This window comes from Falco punctatus, assembly GCF_963210335.1.
Source record: "Falco punctatus genome assembly, chromosome: 6".
NCBI classification, from domain to species: domain Eukaryota; kingdom Metazoa; phylum Chordata; class Aves; order Falconiformes; family Falconidae; genus Falco; species Falco punctatus.
In genome coordinates this window covers 30,120,962-30,141,517 of record NC_137585.1, presented here as the reverse complement: position 1 = coordinate 30,141,517, position 20,556 = coordinate 30,120,962, and the positions used below count along the sequence as shown (strand labels likewise).

The following is a 20,556-nucleotide window of genomic DNA, read 5'->3' as shown; positions in this document are numbered from 1 at the left end:
CCTTCTGTGTTTTGGGGGATTTTTCATTTATTTTTGCCTTCTAAAACTGTTTGGAGTTGTTGGGGCTTTTTTCTTCTAGGAAATATTTCAGAATGTGAGTCACTTACCCACCTTCAGTTCACCAGCTATTGAAAGTCACATTCACCGTATCAGTGGCCTCTCTCAGAAGTTTATCTATCTCAATGATGATGTTATGTTTGGGAAGGATGTTTGGCCTGATGATTTTTACAGTCACTCTAAAGGTCAAAAGGTAAGCCATTATGAAAGGATTTTTTGCCAAAAGTAGATGTGAAACTTTTCTATGCTAATATAATAAAAATCAAATAAATATACATTGAAAGGAAGAGCAAATATAAGCTTTCCTTTTGGTTCCCACTCCCCCTTCTACCTCTAAAGGTTCATTATTCTTAACTAGACAATAGTTAGTGAAGATGCAGGGTGGGAAGGGATCAGTCTTTTTTGGCGTGTATGCTATGTTGATGTTTGGGTTGCAGATTTGCTTTTTTTTCCACATTCACTTTACAGGTTTCTGGTCTTACAATGGTTTCTCTGTCAGGCTTCATGCTTTAGTTTGTGTCATTCTCTAATTCTCCCGCTTTCTGCTGCAGCACTCGGTAAGACTGATGTGGTGTTTGGCAGCTGTCAGTCTTCCCTCCGTTGTAATTTTTTTTTTGTTTTGTACGGAATATTCAAAACAAAATAGAATCAATTCTTCTGTGTGAATACTGAGGTCACACGACATTCAAACTGGTCTAATGTTTACATTTACCATTAATTGCTTCTTTTCCAGACAACAATAATATCTTTGCCTAATCTATATATAATCATATACATAATTTACTAAAAGATACATTGTTGCATGTTCATGAACATCAATTAACTTAGTCCTTCAACAGATCTATTATCAACAGCTGGGTTTAAGCAAGGAGAGCAGGACGAGGAAATTGTTAGCAATAGTCATGCATAAAGATTCTGAATGCCAGCATAGTTTTCATCCATGATCTTGATCAACAAGAGTGACATGGAGGAAATAAGATTTATTAATAACAAGACACTAGAGACTACTGAATTAAACAATTCACACATGCAGATGTGCACACACACAGGAGGGTTGTACAAAATTAGTTTACACTACCCTAAAATTACTGTTTTGGTACTTGAGGATGCTGGGAAGCTTTTAGTTGCTTTGAATCCTTAAGGACATAGGCATATAACTGCAGAATCATATTGCTAGTGTGTATATATTATTCTTCAGTTATTCGTCCCAGTTATGATAATAAAGTCAGCTTATGTATGATGGTGTTTGTGATAACCTGATCAGCAACTGTTTCAATAGGAAATGTGCTGCTAAAAATCTTGAAATAGTAAGGCCTAAAGGAAAATCTGTGTGGTTTTAATGCCTCCCCTGCTGAAAATACACACACCCCCACACTTTTTTTTATCTTGGCAATTCTTAGAATTATTTAAGTCATAGAGGATCAGATGCTTTGGGGATTATGTTCAACATGTGCTGCTTATCTCGTGACTGGTTAGTAATGAAGAAACATTTTGAGTCAGGAGAACAAGTGACCTGCATAGCTATTTAAGAGTTTAAGTTCCCCCTTCTTATCTGGAAAAAGATAAATTATTAATTTTCGTTGGAATATTGTTTGCAGAAGTAGATTTGAGAAGTCCTGCTTTCTATTTCTGGCCACTGCTGCTTTTCTGTATGGCTTTAGGAATTCTGCAGTTCTTCTTTCTGTTTTGAAAGGGATAACGTTTACTTCATAGGTGGTAAAGTTTAAACGCTCTTTGTAAAGCTTTGTGAATACTTAAGGCAGTATACACAGGGAGGCATTAATTTAAGTCTTTGTATTCCAAGAAACGGGCTCAGTTAACTTCTATTTGCTAGTCCTTGTCTGAGATTGTAATGTTGTTCCAGGTTTACTTGACATGGCCTGTGCCAAACTGTGCTGAGGGATGTCCTGGTTCATGGATTAAAGATGGCTACTGTGATAAAGCTTGTAATAACTCAGCATGTGATTGGGATGGAGGTGATTGCACTGGTAAGACGGCAATGCTATATTTAGGAAAAAGTGAACTGTTTTTTCTTAGAAGGATAGTTCTGTAATTTGTTGTTCTCCTGTAACTAAAATTTGCCTTGTTTAATAACAGTAATAAAAAGTTGGCTTGCAGATGAAAACCATAGTTCTTGCAAACTCTGAATTTCTGTGGAAAATGATAGCAAATAATAGGGCATAGGAAAATCTTTGGGATACCCAATTTAACTAGCTGAAAAGAAGGTTTTTGAAATTCAATTATTATTATTGTATAATGTATATATAAACGCAGTATTGCGTCTGTGTATATTTGGACTTGGGATCCAAATAATAACAGGACTGTGAAGCTGCACCGTTAGTTTCTAGATCGAATTTTCAGGAGTGCAGGGTAGGAAAATTAAGTGATACTCCTGGATTGAAGAAGTAATACTACTCTATAAGACTGTGCAGTCAAGACTGCAAGCACAACAACTAAAGTATGTTTTTGCCTGCCTTTTTGAAGTTAAGACAAAATACGTTGGAGTTTTTGTTGCAATTTTAAGTTGGTCCCTAAACTACTACAGTGAGATTGTGCGCACCATAGATTTTACACTAACTCACAGAGGTCTGGTTAGCATTTGTTCCATTTTAATTTCACCAGTGATAAATGAGATTGTCAACTCTTCAGTCTAGCTCTAACACTGTGGCGTAAAATGTGCCTTTCCTCAGAAATAAGGATTTCAAATGACTGGTGTTTATTTTTGTTGTTGTTGTTTTCTCTCCTTGCAGGTAACGGTGGGAGTAGTCGTTATGTTGCTGGTGGAGGTGCAGTTGGAGGTATTGGGAATGGACCGCCATGGCAATTTGGTGCAGGAATAAGTGGTGTTTCATACTGTAACCAAGGCTGTGCTAATTCCTGGCTAGCAGACAAATTCTGTGATCAGGCCTGCAATGTCCTCTCTTGTGGATTTGATGCTGGTGACTGTGGCCAGGGTATGTAAAATACATCTCTGATAAACTTTCTGTAGGGATTCTCTTGAATTGTCTGACCTTTTTGTTCATCATTACACTCGGATTAAGCTAAGATGCCCTGTATGGAGTCGTGAAAAATAGCTACTAGCAGCTGAAGAAAAAGTCAGCTGCTTCTTGTATTCACTAATACAAGCCTGAATCAATATTACATGCTGCTTTATTTAACAAAACAGTTATTGACCAAGCTTGGGTGGGGTGCTTGATAAGTTATGGAGCAGCACGCATCAAACTTCTTGCCCCTGAAGAGCCTTACATTTTAAATGGAGAAATTGTATTTCAGCTATCTAAAGTCCTTGCCCAGATAAGGACAGCTGACTTGGTGATGCCTGTAGCAGTTAAGAAATTTAAAGAACCTCTCTGATGCTGATAGCATGAGTTCAAGCCTGGCTCTGTGCTCTTGCCAAAGGCTACTTTCAGTCACCTGTGAAGTTGTCTGAAGTTTATTTTGATATGAAAGAGTAGCAGGAGTGAGTGAAGTGATCGAGAGTGCTGAGTGGTGTAGACAGGGGAACAGAAATGAAAGAATTTAGCCTGTTTGGAAGCATAGAGGCTCCCCTGCATCTCGGCTGGACAAATGTTTTACTGGTAATTCTGTTGCTGGCAATGATATTTTGTTCATGTGAGAGTTGACAGCTGATCTGTTTTTTGCTGTGGGAGGAGCCAGTTCAATTCAGCCTCTCCAATTTTGGAAGTCTTGAGTCAAGATGCAATGTAGCAGTGAAATCCAACCGTTGTAACATTAATCTTCTAAAATGTGGCAAAAAGGTAGTATGGGCATGTTACTTCTGACTGATACATAATTTTAAGGGATGTGTCATAACAAGCCACTTTGGCTTTTCAGCTAGAGACTGAAAGAGTGATAAATACTGGCTTTTAGAATTACCACTGAAATGGCTGCCAGCTTTATATATCTTGAGTATGTTCTAGACATTCATTATTGAAGACAGGTGAGCAAGAAACCAGAAGCTACAGTATCTGTCCTTTTACAAAGCTGTCTCCCCGCTAACATAGCGAAGCTAACTGGGCATATTACAATCAAAGAAAGAGTGAATGATAAGCGTCACAGTGCACATCGACAGAAATTTGTTTTGTTTTGTTTTCCCCAGATCACTTTGAAGAGATGTACAAGGTGACACTTCAGCTTAATCAGACCTACTATGTTATTCCCAAAGGTGAATGTCTGCCCTACTTCAGCTTCAGCGAAATAGCCAAGAAAGGAATTGAGGGTTCATATAGTGATAATCCAATTATCCGACATGCTTCAGTTGCTAACAAATGGAAGACTATCCACCTCATAATGCATAGTGGCATGAATGCAACTGTGATCTATTTTAATCTTACATTTCTAAATAAAAATGATGAAGAGTTTAAAATGCAGGTAGCTGTTGAAGCTGATACTAGAGAGGAACCAAAACTAAACACAACTTCTGTGCAAAAATCTGACTCTGATTTTAAACCTATAACTTCAATACCAGAAGTTGAAATTATATTTGAGGATATTCCTGAAGAAAAACGTTTTCCAAGAGTCAAGAGACGACGAAATGGCACAAAAGAGAGTCTACACGAAGAGGTGATAATACCATCAGTAAATGTGTCTCTTCTTCCTGAAGATGTTCAGCTAGCACTGCAGAACCTGCACTTAAAACTACAAAATGGTGATATCACTCAGAAAGGATTTAACCTATCTAAGGCTACTCTCCTGAGACCTTTCCAGTTCTTAACTACAGTAAAGAGTATTACAGGATTGGACAAGAGGAGTGTGCATAATCGTTCAGGAGATCAGAAGAACCATACCAGCTGGCAGAAGCCTTTTAAAGATGTAAACAATGGCAAAATAAAAACAATAAAAGCAAATGAAGAAGCTCCTTTGAGGCTTAAAGGAACAAAGGGGACTGTTGTGACAATGAACACAAATAAACCTATTTATAAAGCAAAGCCTAGATCCACACTTCCCTCCCAGAGCATGCGAAGTAAAAATGAAACTCGAGAAAAAGTGCTGAATGCACTAATTTTAAGGGAAACTCAGAAATCAAAACATACTGGGAATTTAGATACTGGAGAAGATGCACAGGGAATGGAAGGAGGAAAAGGGCATGTGCAGGGAGCTACAAATGTAAGGGAGGGGCTAGTGGGAAGAAAATTACAGTTTTACGCTGAAAGTTACCAAGGCTTTTTGCCATGGGAGAAAAAGAAGTATTTCCAGGACCTTCTTGACGTGAGTATCTTAATGTCATTGCTTATTGATGTAGTTGCATCTTTCTGTGCTTAGTGGAATACCGTTACTATGATCTGTAAATTTTGAACGTGTCTTGCCTGTGAGGCAAATACTGAGATTTTTTTAAAAGCTCCTTTTGACTTAATCTAATTTGTTTAAGATCTGGGCCTCTCTTAGCTATGTGGTAAAAGCTGAACAGCCATTTATGCTCTCTTTCTACTGCCTTTTTTGGGGTTTTTTTGTCAGATTCACTTTTTATTCATTGTATATTGATACAGTGCTATTGTTCAAACATATACAGCACTAAAACAGAAAGCTTAAGTTTTGTTTTGATTGCATTTATGCAACTATGGATCCAGTTTAAAAAAAAATAAAAAATATGTATAATGGTGAATACTTGCATTCTAAAAGTTAAATTGAAAGTCTGCCACCAAAACTGAATGTCCAGACCACATCAAAAAAACATGTAGGAAGCTTCCTCTGCTTCCAGCCAAAGCATTTTGGCAGTTTTGAAAACCTGTGGAAGAGAAGATAGAGACTGCTTCAGTTGGTAGCAACTGCTTTGCCCTACTCCAAATAGGGCATAACTAAAAGGGGTTGTGTTTTTAAAAGACTAGTTCTTTCTGTTCACCTGAGACTGGATTTTAAATGGGAAACTTTATACTCATAGAATTTCAATTTATCAAATATGGATGAATAATCAGCAAAAAAAAAAGGCAATAATACAAATAAATCTGATAGCAAACAAGGACTTTAGAGTGTGTGTGAGAGATGTCAGAGAGCAAATATTAAGGAAGTTTTTTATAGACTACTTTTCATCAGAGCATGAAAATTTTAAGGAAAAGGTTATTTTTTATCTTTTGTTTTTAAAGAGAGAACTAAGGAATATGAAGAAAAATATTCAAAACTTCTCTTCCTATTTTCAAATATCAGAAAGGATTAGTTAGCACCTGGCTGAAATGCCATTTTTCCGGTGTGTTTAATATTTTCATTCTTTTTTTTGTTTTTGGTAACGTAACCTTGTTTTGTGCCTGTCCTGCTGTTTAGGAAGAAGAGTCATTACTCAAACAAATGTCATACTTTACTGATGGTAAACATTTTGGAAGGCAGCTGAAAGATACATTTGCTGATTCCCTTAGATATGTAAATAAGCTTTTAAACAGCAAATTTGGATTTACATCTCGGAAAGTCCCTGCTCATATGCCTCACATGATTGACCGCACTGTTATGCAAGAGCTACAGGATATGTGAGTATGTTTGTCTTGGGAATAATGTGAAAATCTTACCTTTCTGTTGATGCTTTGCTATAGTTATTTTCAATGTGTTGATGGCTACTCGTTAAAGTCATATTTTGATAAAGGAAACAGGGAATTCATTCCAACATGATAGTTGTGCTAAATTAAGGAGACTTTTGAGGACCTTTTAAAATTCTAGATGGTAATTTGTTTTTAGGTAGGGAATGTTTTACTTGAAGAAACTGAAGTACTAAATTAGTTTACATTAATGTATAGGTTTCCTGAGGAGTTTGACAAGACATCGTTTCACAAAGTGCGGCACTCAGAAGATATGCAGTTTGCTTTTTCATATTTCTACTATCTTATGAGTGCAGTCCAGCCACTGAACATTTCTCAGATCTTCGATGAGGTTGATACAGATCAGTCAGGCATTTTGTCTGACCGAGAGATTCGCACATTGGCCACGAGAATCCATGAACTGCCACTAAGTTTGCAGGTACTCTTTCCTTACCAATAACTTTTAAAGTAACTTCAGTTTTGAAGTCCAAAACTGTTAAAATGAGTAATATGTTTTTTTTATCCTTGCTTTATAGCATCTGCAACATTTGGCATTTATTAAATTTTACTTGGAGAATGTAACATTGTTCTTATTATTGTTGCTTTATCATTGCTCTATGGAGTCAACAATTAAGTTGAGTTCTAGCAGTATCAGAAAAAGGATCACTGGTGTCCGAGCTCAAGAAAGCAATTAGTGTGAGTTTGTCAAAAAATGTTAACTGATAAAACCGCTCTGAATAATGGAATCCTGCTGTGTTTGCCCTTGTTCTTGCTCATAGTAAAAGACAGTTCTTGCCCTGAGGAACTTGTGGCCTAAAGAAAGAATTGAGAAAAAGGGTAGCAAGGAAGTCATACTAGTAAATACTATGACCACATGCGAAGACTCACATTTCTGGTTTTGTAGGAACCTGATAAACAGAGACATGTCTCTGTAGGATTTACACTTTTAGAGACAGTTGGTAGAGAACAAAGTGTACTGTTTTTGCTTTACAGAGAGGAATTGGCACAAACCAATGAAATTATTGGTTTGTGAAACAGCATACAAGATCATTGGCACAGCTGGAATGCAGCTCTGCTTGAGTGTGTTCCCGTCCTGTACCTTAATCAGAAACTCATATTCCTGTCCTTTCAGTTCACTTTTCCGTTTGCTTGATTTGGGTTTTAATATGCCACTGCTAGTTTGGGAATTCTGTACTGTTCTGATATCATTAGTAAAGGTGTGGTTTTCCTCTTAAATGAAAATGACATTGTCATGCTTTATGTGGTCTCAATTGAGCTATGCACTGAGCATTTGCTTTGTTGGGTGTATGGGGAATCCCAGTGACTTCAGCAGCTATTGAATTGCGGTCTGGTGAATATTAAGTTGTCTTTTTCTGACAGTAGCACAGAAATTTGTTATGTAGGTGACATTAAATATGTCTGTGCACCCCAGATTTTTAGAACTATATGAGTGAGAAAATAGGATTATCTCTCTTCTCTTTCTGTTAGGATTTGACGGGTCTAGAACAAATGCTAATAAATTGCTCTAAAGCTCTTCCTGCCAACATCACTCAGATCCACATCATTCCACCAACTCAGGAAGCATATTATGATCCCAATCTGGTAAGAAACATTGGTCTTAAATGGTGTTTGGTTTCCTTCCCAAGCATGCATTTACTGTGCTTGAAAAGCTGGTTTGATTTCTAGAAGGAAAGTATTTACAAAAATGCCTGCTTGTGTGTACATGAAATGTGTGTTATAGAAAGACAATTTTACAAGCTACTTCCTAACTTACAAAGCCATTAATTTCCTTCAAAAACAGTGAAAAGCTGGATTTTTAAAGTCATCCTTGTTAGGAGAATTCACTGTTGTGAACCAAAAGGATAGTAAGCCCTATATCTCTCTGACTAGAACTTTCTAATGTCTTTACCTGAATTATAACCATGTATTTAGAAACAAAACAAAATCCAGAAAAACCACCAAACCATCAGATAGAGATCTTTAGAATAATTCTCCCTTATGTGAAGGTTTCAGTCTAACTCCTTTTAACATCCAAAGATGGCCTGACAGGAACCTCATGAAGTTCAGCAAGAAGTAGAAAGTCCTGCACCTGGGGAGGAACAACCCCATGCACCAGTGTCATCCTAGGGGCCACCCAGCTGGAAAGCAGCTTGGCAGGAAAGGATGCAGGGGTTCTGGTGGACACCAAGTTGAACGTGAGCCAAGTGTGCCCTTGCCACAAAGAAGGCTAATGGTGTCCTGGGTTGCATTAGGCAAAGTGTTGCCAGCAGGTCAAGGGAGGTGACCTTTCCCTCTGCTTGGCACTGATGAGGCCACACCTGGAGTGCTCTGTCCAGTTCCAGGCTCCTCAGTACAAGGGACACATGGGCATACTGGATGGAGTCCAGTAAAGAGCCATGAAGGTGATTAAGGGGCTGGAGCATTTCTCTTATGAGTAAAGGATGAGAGAGCTGCAATTAGCCTAAAGAGTAGTCTCAAGGGGGAATTGCATTGATGTATATAAATACCTGAAGGGAGGGCACAAAGAAGATGGAGCCCTATTCCCAGTAGGGCCCAGTGACAGGACAAGAGGCAGTGGGCACAAACTGAAAACACAGGAGGTTCCCTCTGAACACTAGGAAACAGTTTTTTAACTGTGAGTGTGACTAAGTGGTCTCCATCCCTGGAGATACTCAAAAGCTGTCTGGACAGTCTTGAACGACTATCACCGGGTGGCCCTGCATGAGCAGGGGGCTTGGACCAGATGAGCTCCTGAAGTCCCTTCCAACTTAAACCATTCTGTTCTGTGAAATCTGAGGTCTTAGGACTAGATGTCACTTAAGCATTTAAGTCCTTAATTTCTATTCTAGTTGGAATCTAGAATCTTTAAATCTCATACTAATACCTGAATATCTTTTACAAAGAGAATTTCATTCCTGCATCAACCTATGCATTTGAAAAAAAGTGTGCATGTACTTTGCTGAATTGATGACCTTGTGTTTTATAGCTTCAAACCAATACCGTATCAAAGCAAAAATAATTTGGATGAGTACAGTTCATGAACTTTTGGGTAGAAGAACGTTATTCATCCTCAATTTGCAAATCATAGTACAGAGATCTACAATGTGTGTAGATAAATGTATATGAATATTGAGTTTTTTCTTTTTATTTCCTTCCTTCTGGACATCTATCCTGTATATTACCAGGCTTTAAAAATATTTTCCCCATAGTCTTAATTCCAGCTGAGTTCTATATAAAGCCATTCTGTCAGCCTGATTTGAAGAAGTGGAAGTATGGATATGAGAATTCTGCTCAGTTTGAGGGCGTTACATCCAGTATAGCCTTACTTCATTTTGCCTCTATTATTCTGTCTTCAAAATTCTGTGAAGTAAAAACTTTGAAGAGTAGAAGTAAAGGGTGGCTGCCATTAATATGTTTTAAGATGGGGTTAAAAATAATTCTCAGTGACTGGGAACAATGCCACATTACTTCTAATCCTTTTGGGGAATTAGTAAAATATTAATAATCTAAGCAGTAATGCCTAATGTACTGTTATCAGTCAGTTCAAATAGTGACAAAATAGTGTTTGTGTTTAGTACAGAGGCCTGATTTATTCCTGTTGCCTGCAACAGCTAAATTTCTTGGAATGAGTCTAGTACCATAGAATATCCCTTGAGAATAGGGATTTTATTTCCCAGAATTGTTTCAACATAGCTTGTGATAGAAATAAGGCCTCGTGTATCAGCTGTTCTACAGAGTTTGCCTGGCCCATGTTACTGGCGGCCTCTATCAGAGGAATGTCAGACAGCTGTCAAATGAGGTAGAATTTCTAAATGTTTTATTGAGGATGAAATCCAGAAGTTGCAATGTTTTTGCCAAAAATAATCTGTATCTTTCATATAGTATTGTTTGCATAGGAAATTGTGATGTTATGCACCAGTATCTTTTTTGTTGTTTTTGTTTTTTCCTTCAAGAGATGATCAAGAAACTATTGCTTTTCATTCCAGGAGAGTAAAGCATACACAGGCTTTTCTAGCTGTAATACAGGTTTTCTACAAAGTACAGACTCTGTAATTTTCAGTAACCTGTAATCTAAACAATGTTTTCTTCCAGCCTCCAGTAACAAAAAACCTAGTGACTAATTGCAAACCTGTGACTGACAGAATTCGTAAGGCATACAAGGACAAAAACAAATACAGGTATGTTGTTAGAGTCCTGTGAAAAGCTATGCTAGGTTTTGTAATAAGAGGTATAAGTATATACATGACCAAAGATTGATTGTGTATGTTAACAAATCTCAGCTCAATTTATTGTAACATTGGAACTGAAGAAACATACTGGTATCTACTTATGTATGTTTCATCATGCAGAATTACGTGATTTCCCCCCCCCATAGTTTCCTGTTCAGTAGACTAAATATTTCTATGCTGCGTGTCATCTTTGGTCAGATCCTAATTTGTGTTGTACAACAGTAAGCCAGATTATCTTTAGATGGCTATATAAATTGATTATATGTAGTCATATGAGTCAGGGCAGTTAAAGTAGCATAAAAAAGAAGAAAGAGCCTGTCCTGTACCTGGAAGTTGTAAATCTGCTTCATCCTTTCTTCTACTGAAGCTTAAGAAAAGAACAGAACAGAAAAAGTGTTTTAGCCCTAACTACCTTGTAGCTTTCCTGCAAGGTGGAGGAGTGAGCAGCAGGGAGAGAGGGGGACAACACAAAGGTTTCCATCCCCTGTTGGAAAGGGCAGGACAAACCATGGTCGTGACCATGGGTTTGTCTGAATAATTGTGTTTGTGTAGATCTGCCTGAGATAGGTTCTCTCAGATCTTCCTTCTCTGAAACCTGCGAACCAGTTGCGTTGCAATGAGGCAGTTTGCTGGTGTGGAACTCATAGCCTTGTCTCCTGTCCATTGCTTCAGCAGTGGTGTTGGGCAGGGGTGGGTGGTGGGGAGTTTGAAGCATGCAGTTGCCCCAGGAGTGGCTATGAAGTCAAATAAAACTGTAGAATGGAAGGAGGTTATAGATGCTGCTTAGAGGCAGCTTTTGGACATGATTATATGTTAATTTATAGTACTTCAAGTTGTGCTGTAAGCTTTATAAATAATTCCCTTCCCAGGAGAGTTTATGCTAAAACTCAAAAGCTGACATAAAAAATGAGATTGACAGTTGTTAGGGTGGGGGCAAAGACTTGCTGTACTTAAACTGATTCATAGTAATGTATTTATATCATTAGGATATATGTTGCTCTTTCATTCTGTTGAACTTAAATAATTTCATTGTTCATTTGTGAGCTTTATAAATGGAATAATTTCTCAGGTGAGACTAAAAGGAGCAGGCAGGGTGTTTTCTTATATCAAGATAAGAAAGATGAAAAATGTAAGTGTGGTACCTCTAGTAAGACTGTTAAAAGTGGGTTAAAATGCTTCTCAACTCAAGATACCTTTCAGAGATTATATGATACTTCTGCATTTTATATACTTGTTTGCAAATTACTGATTAGGTGGGTGAGGAAGGTTTTATTTGTATTTGAGGTTGTAGGTTTATATATTCTTCTGTTGAAGATTGGAAGATAAGAATGTTTTCTCGTGTCTGAAGCTTAATTATAAATGACAGTTGTAAATGCTGTGTGTTCAAAAAGAAAAACGCTAAAAAAAGTAAATAGTACTATATCTGCTCTCAGATCAATTGTTACTTTTATGACAGAATTCATAGTTTATATACTTGGTATTGGAGTTCAGTTCTCTGATTTATACTACTAATAAATCCTGTTGGAATGTGGTTCTGTGCAAGAGCATTAGCCAAAAAATGTAAATATACTGATAGAAAGCAAATGGCAAATTCTAATGAAGGTTGGCCAGTCAGATTAGAAGTTAGTTATTAAATAAAATACTAATATTTATTGAACCTGACTTTAGGTGGTTTTATTAATGTATAAATACTATTTTAACAATAAGGTTCGAAATCATGGGAGAAGAGGAAATTGCCTTCAAAATGATTCGCACAAATGTTTCTCATGTAGTTGGTCAGCTGGATGACATACGAAAAAATCCCAGGTAACCTGTTTTTTGATTTGTATGAAGTTTTGAGGTGGCTTTAATATTCTGCTTCAACTGTTTAAGCTATGTTGGAAAAATAAATTATTGCCATGTGTTTCTACACTGTGTGTTACAGGGTAAGAACAATTTTAACCAAAAGTACTTACAATTTTTTCTATTTAACTGAATGGCTGATCTCTCTGTTATGCTAGGGGTTCTTTCATTAATTGGTTACTTTTTTATATATCTAAAACCTTTGAGAATGTCTAGATGAACTTCAGTTATTTTTGAAGCTTTCATTTTTGCTGTTCTAGAGGGCATACAGTTTATATTGCAGGCAACTTTATTCTAACGGAAGAGTATTTTGATCTGTTTATGCAACAATTTATGAATAAAAACTGTGTGGATCATTTTGTTACAAAACCAGTTTTGCATATCCATTAAGCTTTCATGCGCTGTTACATGGCAAGAGGTATTATGATTTATGTTTTTAAAAATATTTGTTGAGAAACAATTCAAAGCTGGAAGGCAGTCCCCTGTTCCTTCATTCTGCAGTAGTAAAAGGTTTAGATACCCAAATCTGAGAATAAACTCTTTAGTGTTGAATTAAGCTCCTGAAATGACTGTGAGATAAATGGCAAAAATAAATGTTAAAGTAAAAATAAGAACACATTTCACAGCAACCACCTTGCAAAGCAAAGGATGCTGTATTTGAAACTCAAGTCTGAATCTGCTTCGCAGAAGCATTTAACTGTAGTCCTGAGCCCATTGCATAAGTCTGGGGTTTGACATGGGGTGAGGGAATGTAATAGCTAGCTGTCTTGGAAGTGAGACTGCCTCCACTCCTCATCCTCTTCCTTGCTCTCAGTTGCATGTTTTTATCTTGCATCTTGCTTCTGTCTTCAGAAAACTAGAGTTCTCTGCCAATTCAATGAGTTGGGCTTCAAGGTGGGGTCTGACAAGTGTCAAAAAACAGAACAAGGAGGAAAGTAGGCCCAGGTACCTTGGGCCAGGGAAAGTGAAACCTCTTGGAGGTCACAGCAAGCTATTGGGTAATCTCAGCTGCCTGTAAAGCTACACCATTTGTAGCTAAAGAGCAGGTTTTCACTTGCCTGTTACACTGTACTACTATTTGGTAGGCCATTCATTCAGAAAGGGGAATGCTAGTCTTGAGACATTTTGCAGCTGAAGGTTGTTTGTGTCTACTCTTGCAAGAGTGCTTTCTGGCCACGTAAGTCCTGCATTCCAGTTCCTGCAATGACCCAGTTCAAAAGAAAAGCAGGCGCTGCCCTCAGTCATCCTGCTTCTTCCTCTTCCTCCTCTATTTCTCAAGCCCTGTTAGACCCAAGGAGGGCGCGTAGCATGAGTTTCTGACCTTCTGTGTTCAAGTTCATGCTTGCAATCACTGGCTTCTGATTTTGAAGGGCAGTTGCTGATGTCAGCCTTGATCCTGATGCTGTGTTGGTTGTGATATGAGTAAGCCAAGTGGATTGAGGCCTTCTAGCAACTTAAAATGGAGCTGCCTATTCTGAGTGATTGCATCCTTAGATGAGGATGTGCTGAGTAAGGGTGTGCAGACTGTTGTCTCAAGGCACCTCAGTAGGCAAGATGAGGTAGGTGAGCTGATCTGCCTTGAATCTTCCCCAATTTTGATACGATACACTGGCATGCTATTATGGACTCAACCTTGAGACCCCATATATGCATACCCTTTTGTGGTTTATTTTCTTTCTTCTTAAGGAACAATACCATATTTTAGTCCCAGATTGTTGGCTGGTTCGTGGAGTGAGGTTGAGTCAATTGCTTGGGCTGTATTCCTGTGAAGTATAGTGCAGTACTGCAGTCATATCTTGTCAGCAAAGGAGAGCTGATGTGGCTATGTAGGTGTGCCATTTCTTTCTCTGCCACATTTTCCCTGCATATAAAACAATAATTATACAAAGTCTCTAAAAACAGGTATTCAGTGTGTCTCTTGCAATGAACTAGAAGTATTGTTCACTTATTGATCTGCCTAAAATGTTTGGTTTGCATCCTTTAAGGAAAAGTGAGCCTTAATCATCTAGGCATTAATTCTAGAATATTCAAAGAAATGTCAGGTTTGGTTTCTTTTGGGTGGATTAAACCAGTCTTTCCATTTGAAACAAGTTAATATCCCCATCAGTCCCACTTACTGTGCTTTGGTTTGCTATGTGTAGCAACCTTTCAGTCTGTAAACTGTGTCTCTTTCAGATGAAGCTAAACAGGGATATACACTCCAGGAGTGCAGCTACTGCATTCCCAGGGCTAATGAGCTGCCAGTCCAAGGGACAAGGTCAGGGACAGTACAAAGTGAACTCCCAAAATGCTTATAGTATAGACATATGACTGCCATAACCAGCTGCTTTGCATAGTATTACTTGATAGTGTAGACATAGCCTGCTCATCTTTGAAGAGGAGAGGCGTATTTTGTTCTTCTCAGATTTGAGTAGTGATTTGAGCGGCTGTTTATCCTGTGCATGTAATTGTCTAGAGCGTGCTTACCAGTTATGCCAGATTCAGTACAGGCTGAGGAAAAGTGGTAATGGCCTGTGTAGGCAGATTCATGTGCTGTAGAGTTCTGCTTATTTCCAGCTTCATGTAGGAAGTATGAACTTTGCTCTTTGAAAGAGCACACCATACTATAGAGAATACAGCTGACCAGAACTACTTATTTACAAAGGTTAGCAGTTACAAGACACATGTCACCAGATACAATTTCTCTCTGGGGAAAATGTAAGGGTCTTGTATCTCACAATATAAATAAAGCACATAACCTTGCCTATATGTGGGAAAAGGGATTTTTGTTGTCAGGCACCAGGTCAGAGTGGCCAAGGGTACATAGCCATCCAGCACACTAGCTGCTGCTTTATTTTCAGTAATAAGCAGTGATTTAGATAGTTACATGTTTCTTATATGAGAAATAACCCTCCGCAAGAGGCATTATCGGGAATATGCTTATTTGGTCACAGTGATTTCCATACACGTTCTGTCCAGGTGGTGGTTGTTTGTATTTTGGTTGATTACACAAGTTCAGCATTAGGTCTGTGATTCAAGTCATGTCCTGCCCAGTTTGCGTAGTGATCCCAGTGACTCGGAGCCTTGGGGACCAAGCTTTGCGTTCTTGTACAATCTTGTATAGTTTTTATGTTGACTTTCTCTGAAGAGTGCAGTATTAATTTAGTATGTTTACCTCCTACAGTGACGCTCACTTTGTTATTTAAGATACTCATTATAATTTATGTAAAACTTTAAAAACCCTTAGGCAAATCATAACGTTGGCTTTCTAATCTGCTCTGTAGCCGGTGGTGGTGGGCTCTGGGATGACACACAGTAGTCCCATTAGATGGCAGCATTGCACAAGTAGAAGAGAGAGAAATGCCGCTTGTTATTGCATTCCTCAGAGGTTTTGACTCACTATTGGTACTCGTAGAATTAAACTCCAATTAATTTTAAATAATGCAGCAATAAGGGAACTGATTACCAGTATCATATATATCAATTTAGTTTTAAAAGGATACTGTAACAATTTTGTTTGAAAGGATTCTGTGTTCTTGGTTTGGCAATACCTTTGCTATATTATTAAAGAAATATTCTGACGACTTCTTGTTTTTTAGAAAATTTGTTTGCCTAAATGACAATATTGATCACAATCATAAGGATGCACAGACAGTGAAAGCAGTGCTTAGGGATTTTTATGAATCAATGTTTCCAATACCTTCCCAATTTGAACTGCCAAGAGAATATCGGAATCGTTTCCTTCACATGCACGAACTCCAAGAATGGTATGTTACACAGGTTCTCTCCACATTATTGTAGTGCAATAGCATATAATTATAGAACATATTGGTATAAGCCATTCCCGACCCCTAGTTTTGTAATGAAGAAGTTAACAGTGAAAATAATGTGAAAATATTTGAATGGACTAAAATTTGGGGTTTGCAGGATATGGATTTTTCTGATCCTCCTAAAGTCATTAACACTTCATTAACTGTCTCTAACCTAATTCAAAGAAAAAGTGATTTGGTTGTGGGCGGGTGTTTGTGTGGTTTGTTGGGTTTTTTTAATAATTTCTGGCTTTCTTTAAATGCAGAAAAAACTCAAAACCTTTTGTTTGAAATGTCTGTTGCAGAGGAGCAATATAAACTGTTACATTTCTTAGTGATTTTTTTTTAAAAAAAACCCTGTCAAACAGCAATGATCAGCTGGAGAAACGTGTGTCATTTTTACATAATGTGTGAAATTTTTATGTGTGTTTTACCTCTTGCCAGTTTATAAATAAAAACTTCAAAAATTAGGGTAGTTGATTTGAGAATATAAGCAAAAGGTTGGCCTACAGTGATAGAAAATGAGGCAAGAAGACTAGTATAGTAATTTTGTTGCTGATCAGCAAATTATGAGAAATAGCTGTTAGTAAGTAAAGAGAAAATATTAGAGGAACTGTAGAAGGAATCAGAAGGATTGCAGGTGACAATAATAAGTGTGGATTGTAGTGCTACAAGCCCTGCTGTAGCAGTGACAAGAGGAAGTGGTGGGCAAACCCATTTCAGCAGTTAGCTGTAGAAATTTATGTTGGAGGAGTAGACATATTGTTGGTTCCCTTTTTGAGAACATCCATCAAGACTTTGTTAGCTTCAAAAGAACACTTCATTTTTACTTGTTTGTAGCCACAACAGATTTCTATTGGGGAGGGTTAAAGCATGCTGAAGTACTGGTGGAAATCGGTGTTTATCAAAATGTTTTACAGAATCCGTAGGATAGTCCAGTTTGGAAGGGACCTTGGAAGATCATATAGTCCAACATTATGTGGGAAAGGGAACCTAGATGAGATTATCTAGCACCCTGTGCAGTCACATCTTCAAAACCTCCAGTGGTGGGCCAAGTCCCTGAGGAGGTTGTTCCAGTGAATGATTTTCTCCCTGTAAAAAAAATTTTCTTGTATCAAGATGGAACCTCTTGCAGTCCAACTTGTACCGGTTGCCCCTTGGTCCTCTCCATGTAGCTCTTTGTGAAGAGACAGCCTCCATCCTTCTTCTATCTGTCCTTTAAGAACTGGAAAAAACTTCCTTTGCCTGTTTCATGGAAACTCTTTAAAGTTTATGTATTTGCATTTATAATATATGAAGATATTTTTCTGTTTCCTTTCTTTGTGCAGGAGGACATATAGAGACCAGCTCAAATTCTGGACCCATTGTGTTCTAGTAACACTTATTGTATTTACAGTCATCTCATTTTTTGCTGAACAGGTAACATTAATATCTCCTTATCAAATCTATAGTACTTCATAATTGATTGCTGTTATCTTCGGGATAACATAAAATGGGATTTTTTAAGTAGGTTTCGAATAGTAGCTAGGATTTTTCCTTCATAAAAGAAGTGAAGATATTACATGACTAATGATTAGGTTGCTTCAATTCTTTAGTCATGTTGAAATTCCTTGAAAAGAGTCATATTGGGGGGCACCTTGTGACTGTGAAGTCCATCATCATTGTGCTGAATTTGGATGCTCAAAATCAGGAACTGGTTTTTAAATTCTCAGTCTATTAACACGTGTTTCTGTAAAACTGCAAAGTAAATTATCAGGAAGGAAATTTAAGTAATAGGAATATTCTAGTCCTGAAGAGAATCAGAAGGTATTTAAAATCTCCCTAAGTAAGTGCAAAGACTCGTATTGAATTAAAAATGTTTTGAATCTGACTTGAAGGAGAAAAAAAAACAACAACCCTCCACTTCTGCAAGCGTGAAATGGCTTTCTTGAACATGATTAATCCTGCTAAACTTAGAGGGAGTCAATGGAACAAATCATATGGGTAATTCTTTGCAGGTTGGGGCCTTAAGTAACACTTTCCGTGGTCTGATGAAGAGGGTGTAATTCTTGAAAGGTTGGCTTTTGATTATTACTTTTTTTTCCCACCTGTAACTTTTGCATGAATCTTTCCCTTGATTTTCAGCCTTTTGTATATATTAGGAAACTTGCCCTCTGTTGGTAACTTAGTTTTGGAAGGGGTTACTCAACTCAGTACAGCTAGGTATATAAATACTGTTTTAAGATGCCAGCTTTGTGTTGATCTTCTAGAAACTGAATGTAGCCTGGTGTGACATTAATTTAAACACACCAACTAACTTTAAAATAACCAGAATATAGGTATGCTGTATTTTTCAATTCCTGCTTGTCTTCTGGTTATTGAGAAGTCCAGTGGAAATGTGTGCATTCCTAATAGATGAATTTGAGTATTTTATTCCTGTGCAGTGGGAAAAAAAAAGACAGTATTCACTTAATTACTATGGATGGTACCGATTTTATGATTTCTAGGATGAAAGCTTGATCACCTGTGCACCTCTAGCCCAGTAGAGAACTAAATATTGTAATTTTTTTTTCTCTTCTCAGCTAATTGCACTTAAACGAAAGATTTTTCCAAGGAGAAGGATCCAAAAGGAAGTTGGTCATGAACGAATCAAAGTGTAGAAGAGCTTTATTTTGGAGATCAGTCTACCTCAAGATGTGATAAGCATTTAAAATCTCTCATAAGTGTCTTTTATGGTTTGACATTTAACTACATTGATATGAAGAAAAAAAATCGTGCATCTAGAGTTACAGTACTCTGCAGTACTCTTCATGATATGTAAGCTGCTGGAGCTGTGACAATGCAAAACAACAAAAATAACTGCAGGAAACCTGTACATAGGCAGTTTTTAATAGATCTTACTTTACAACTGTTAGTTCATGGCCACGTTATCCTTTTTTATAAAAAGGGTTACCTAAAGAAATGTAACTGCATTTATTGCAGTGGATGTTGCCAACTAGAGAATATGTTGGAAGGCAAAGTAGTTTGGGATCAGATTAACAGGTCCTTGATCTTGCATTCCAAAACATTTTGCAAATTTCTGTCGTTGCTGCTTTTTTTTAGCCCTATGGAAAAATTGAGAATTATGTAACTTGTCATTTAGATTTAATATACGTTTATTGATGTTGACATTCTTTAAAGCACAGTGACAATTCATCCCCTATCTGTAGTACTTAATTGAGATCTGGAAGAAATGTATGCTAATAAAAAAAATACACAGTAACAGAACTACTAATGGTTATTTGAAAGATTCTTTATCTATGATGTATTATATTCCAAAGAATATAATGGTGTTATTTTTTGGTTTGATTACAAAGAGAGGGTTGTAATCACATGAAAATGATCAAGGTATAGTATTTTGCAAGCATTGTAAATACAAAAGCAAAAGTGCCTCTCTCTATGAATGGGTAACAAAGAATTTTAATGTAGCAATGTATAGGAGCAGTGTTTCATTTCAGAAAACAACATTTGTACCGACATATGAAGCTTTGGTGTTTTTAAATTTAACAGGGTTTGGCCTTATATTTTGAGACATCAGAATTAGTTTTTTGTGGGAAAGGATACTGAATCTTTTCAGGCAGAAATTTTTGGTGATGTATCTTCAGTTAATTGTATTATCAGTATTCAAAAAAGCATTAATTTTTGTAATCAGATGATGTACAAAATGTATGTGCATATGTATTGTAAGATGCTTGGTTTGCTTTGAAATTAACTAAAATTTGGTAAGTTTCATCTGTTTCTGTTTTAAAGTACACCAAAACCCATTTTTTATAAATTCTTAATCTTCCAACAGTAATAATTCCATAGTAATTTGAAGCATGAATGAATTCTCAAAGTAGAACCAAACTTTTAGGCATTGTAAAAATGCAGGCACTTTCAATTATTAAGGTTATATTTCATGCTAGCAATATTTATATTCCATGTTTCAGCATAATATATAAGTAGTTTAAATCTACAGTACTTTGGACTAGCAGAAAATGAGACATTTCAAGAAATACAAGAAAGCTTTGATAGGTTCTTACACTTCTAACTGTTATTGGGTAGATTCAAGTTTGACTAGCATCTGTGTTGTTTTTTGTAAATGGTATTTGGCATTCTAATTAAAATGGTTGGAAAACTTGG

The 20,556-nt window shown here is 37.1% G+C and overlaps 1 protein-coding gene across 3 annotated transcripts in view; it reads left to right on the top strand.

The window, feature by feature from the left end:
• GNPTAB (N-acetylglucosamine-1-phosphate transferase subunits alpha and beta) overlaps positions 1-20,555 on the top strand; it is a 46,505-nt gene extending 25,950 nt beyond the window's left edge. For 2 of the 3 annotated variants that reach the window (XM_080393557.1, XM_080393559.1), the window contains exons 10-21: positions 80-250; positions 1,922-2,045; positions 2,808-3,011; positions 4,157-5,265; positions 6,313-6,512; positions 6,777-6,996; positions 8,046-8,159; positions 10,650-10,735; positions 12,494-12,592; positions 16,207-16,374; positions 17,745-17,835; positions 18,978-20,555. In XM_080393557.1, the coding sequence (XP_080249683.1) occupies positions 80-250; positions 1,922-2,045; positions 2,808-3,011; positions 4,157-5,265; positions 6,313-6,512; positions 6,777-6,996; positions 8,046-8,159; positions 10,650-10,735; positions 12,494-12,592; positions 16,207-16,374; positions 17,745-17,835; positions 18,978-19,055 (2,664 nt within the window). In that variant the 3' untranslated portion in view covers positions 19,056-20,555. Of the gene's footprint in view, positions 1-79; positions 251-1,921; positions 2,046-2,807; positions 3,012-4,156; positions 5,266-6,312; positions 6,513-6,776; positions 6,997-8,045; positions 8,160-10,649; positions 10,736-12,493; positions 12,593-16,206; positions 16,375-17,744; positions 17,836-18,413; positions 18,472-18,977 lie in introns of all 3 variants that reach the window. The other variant, XM_080393558.1, reaches the window with a different exon arrangement.
• Position 20,556: the final 1 nt, after the last annotated feature.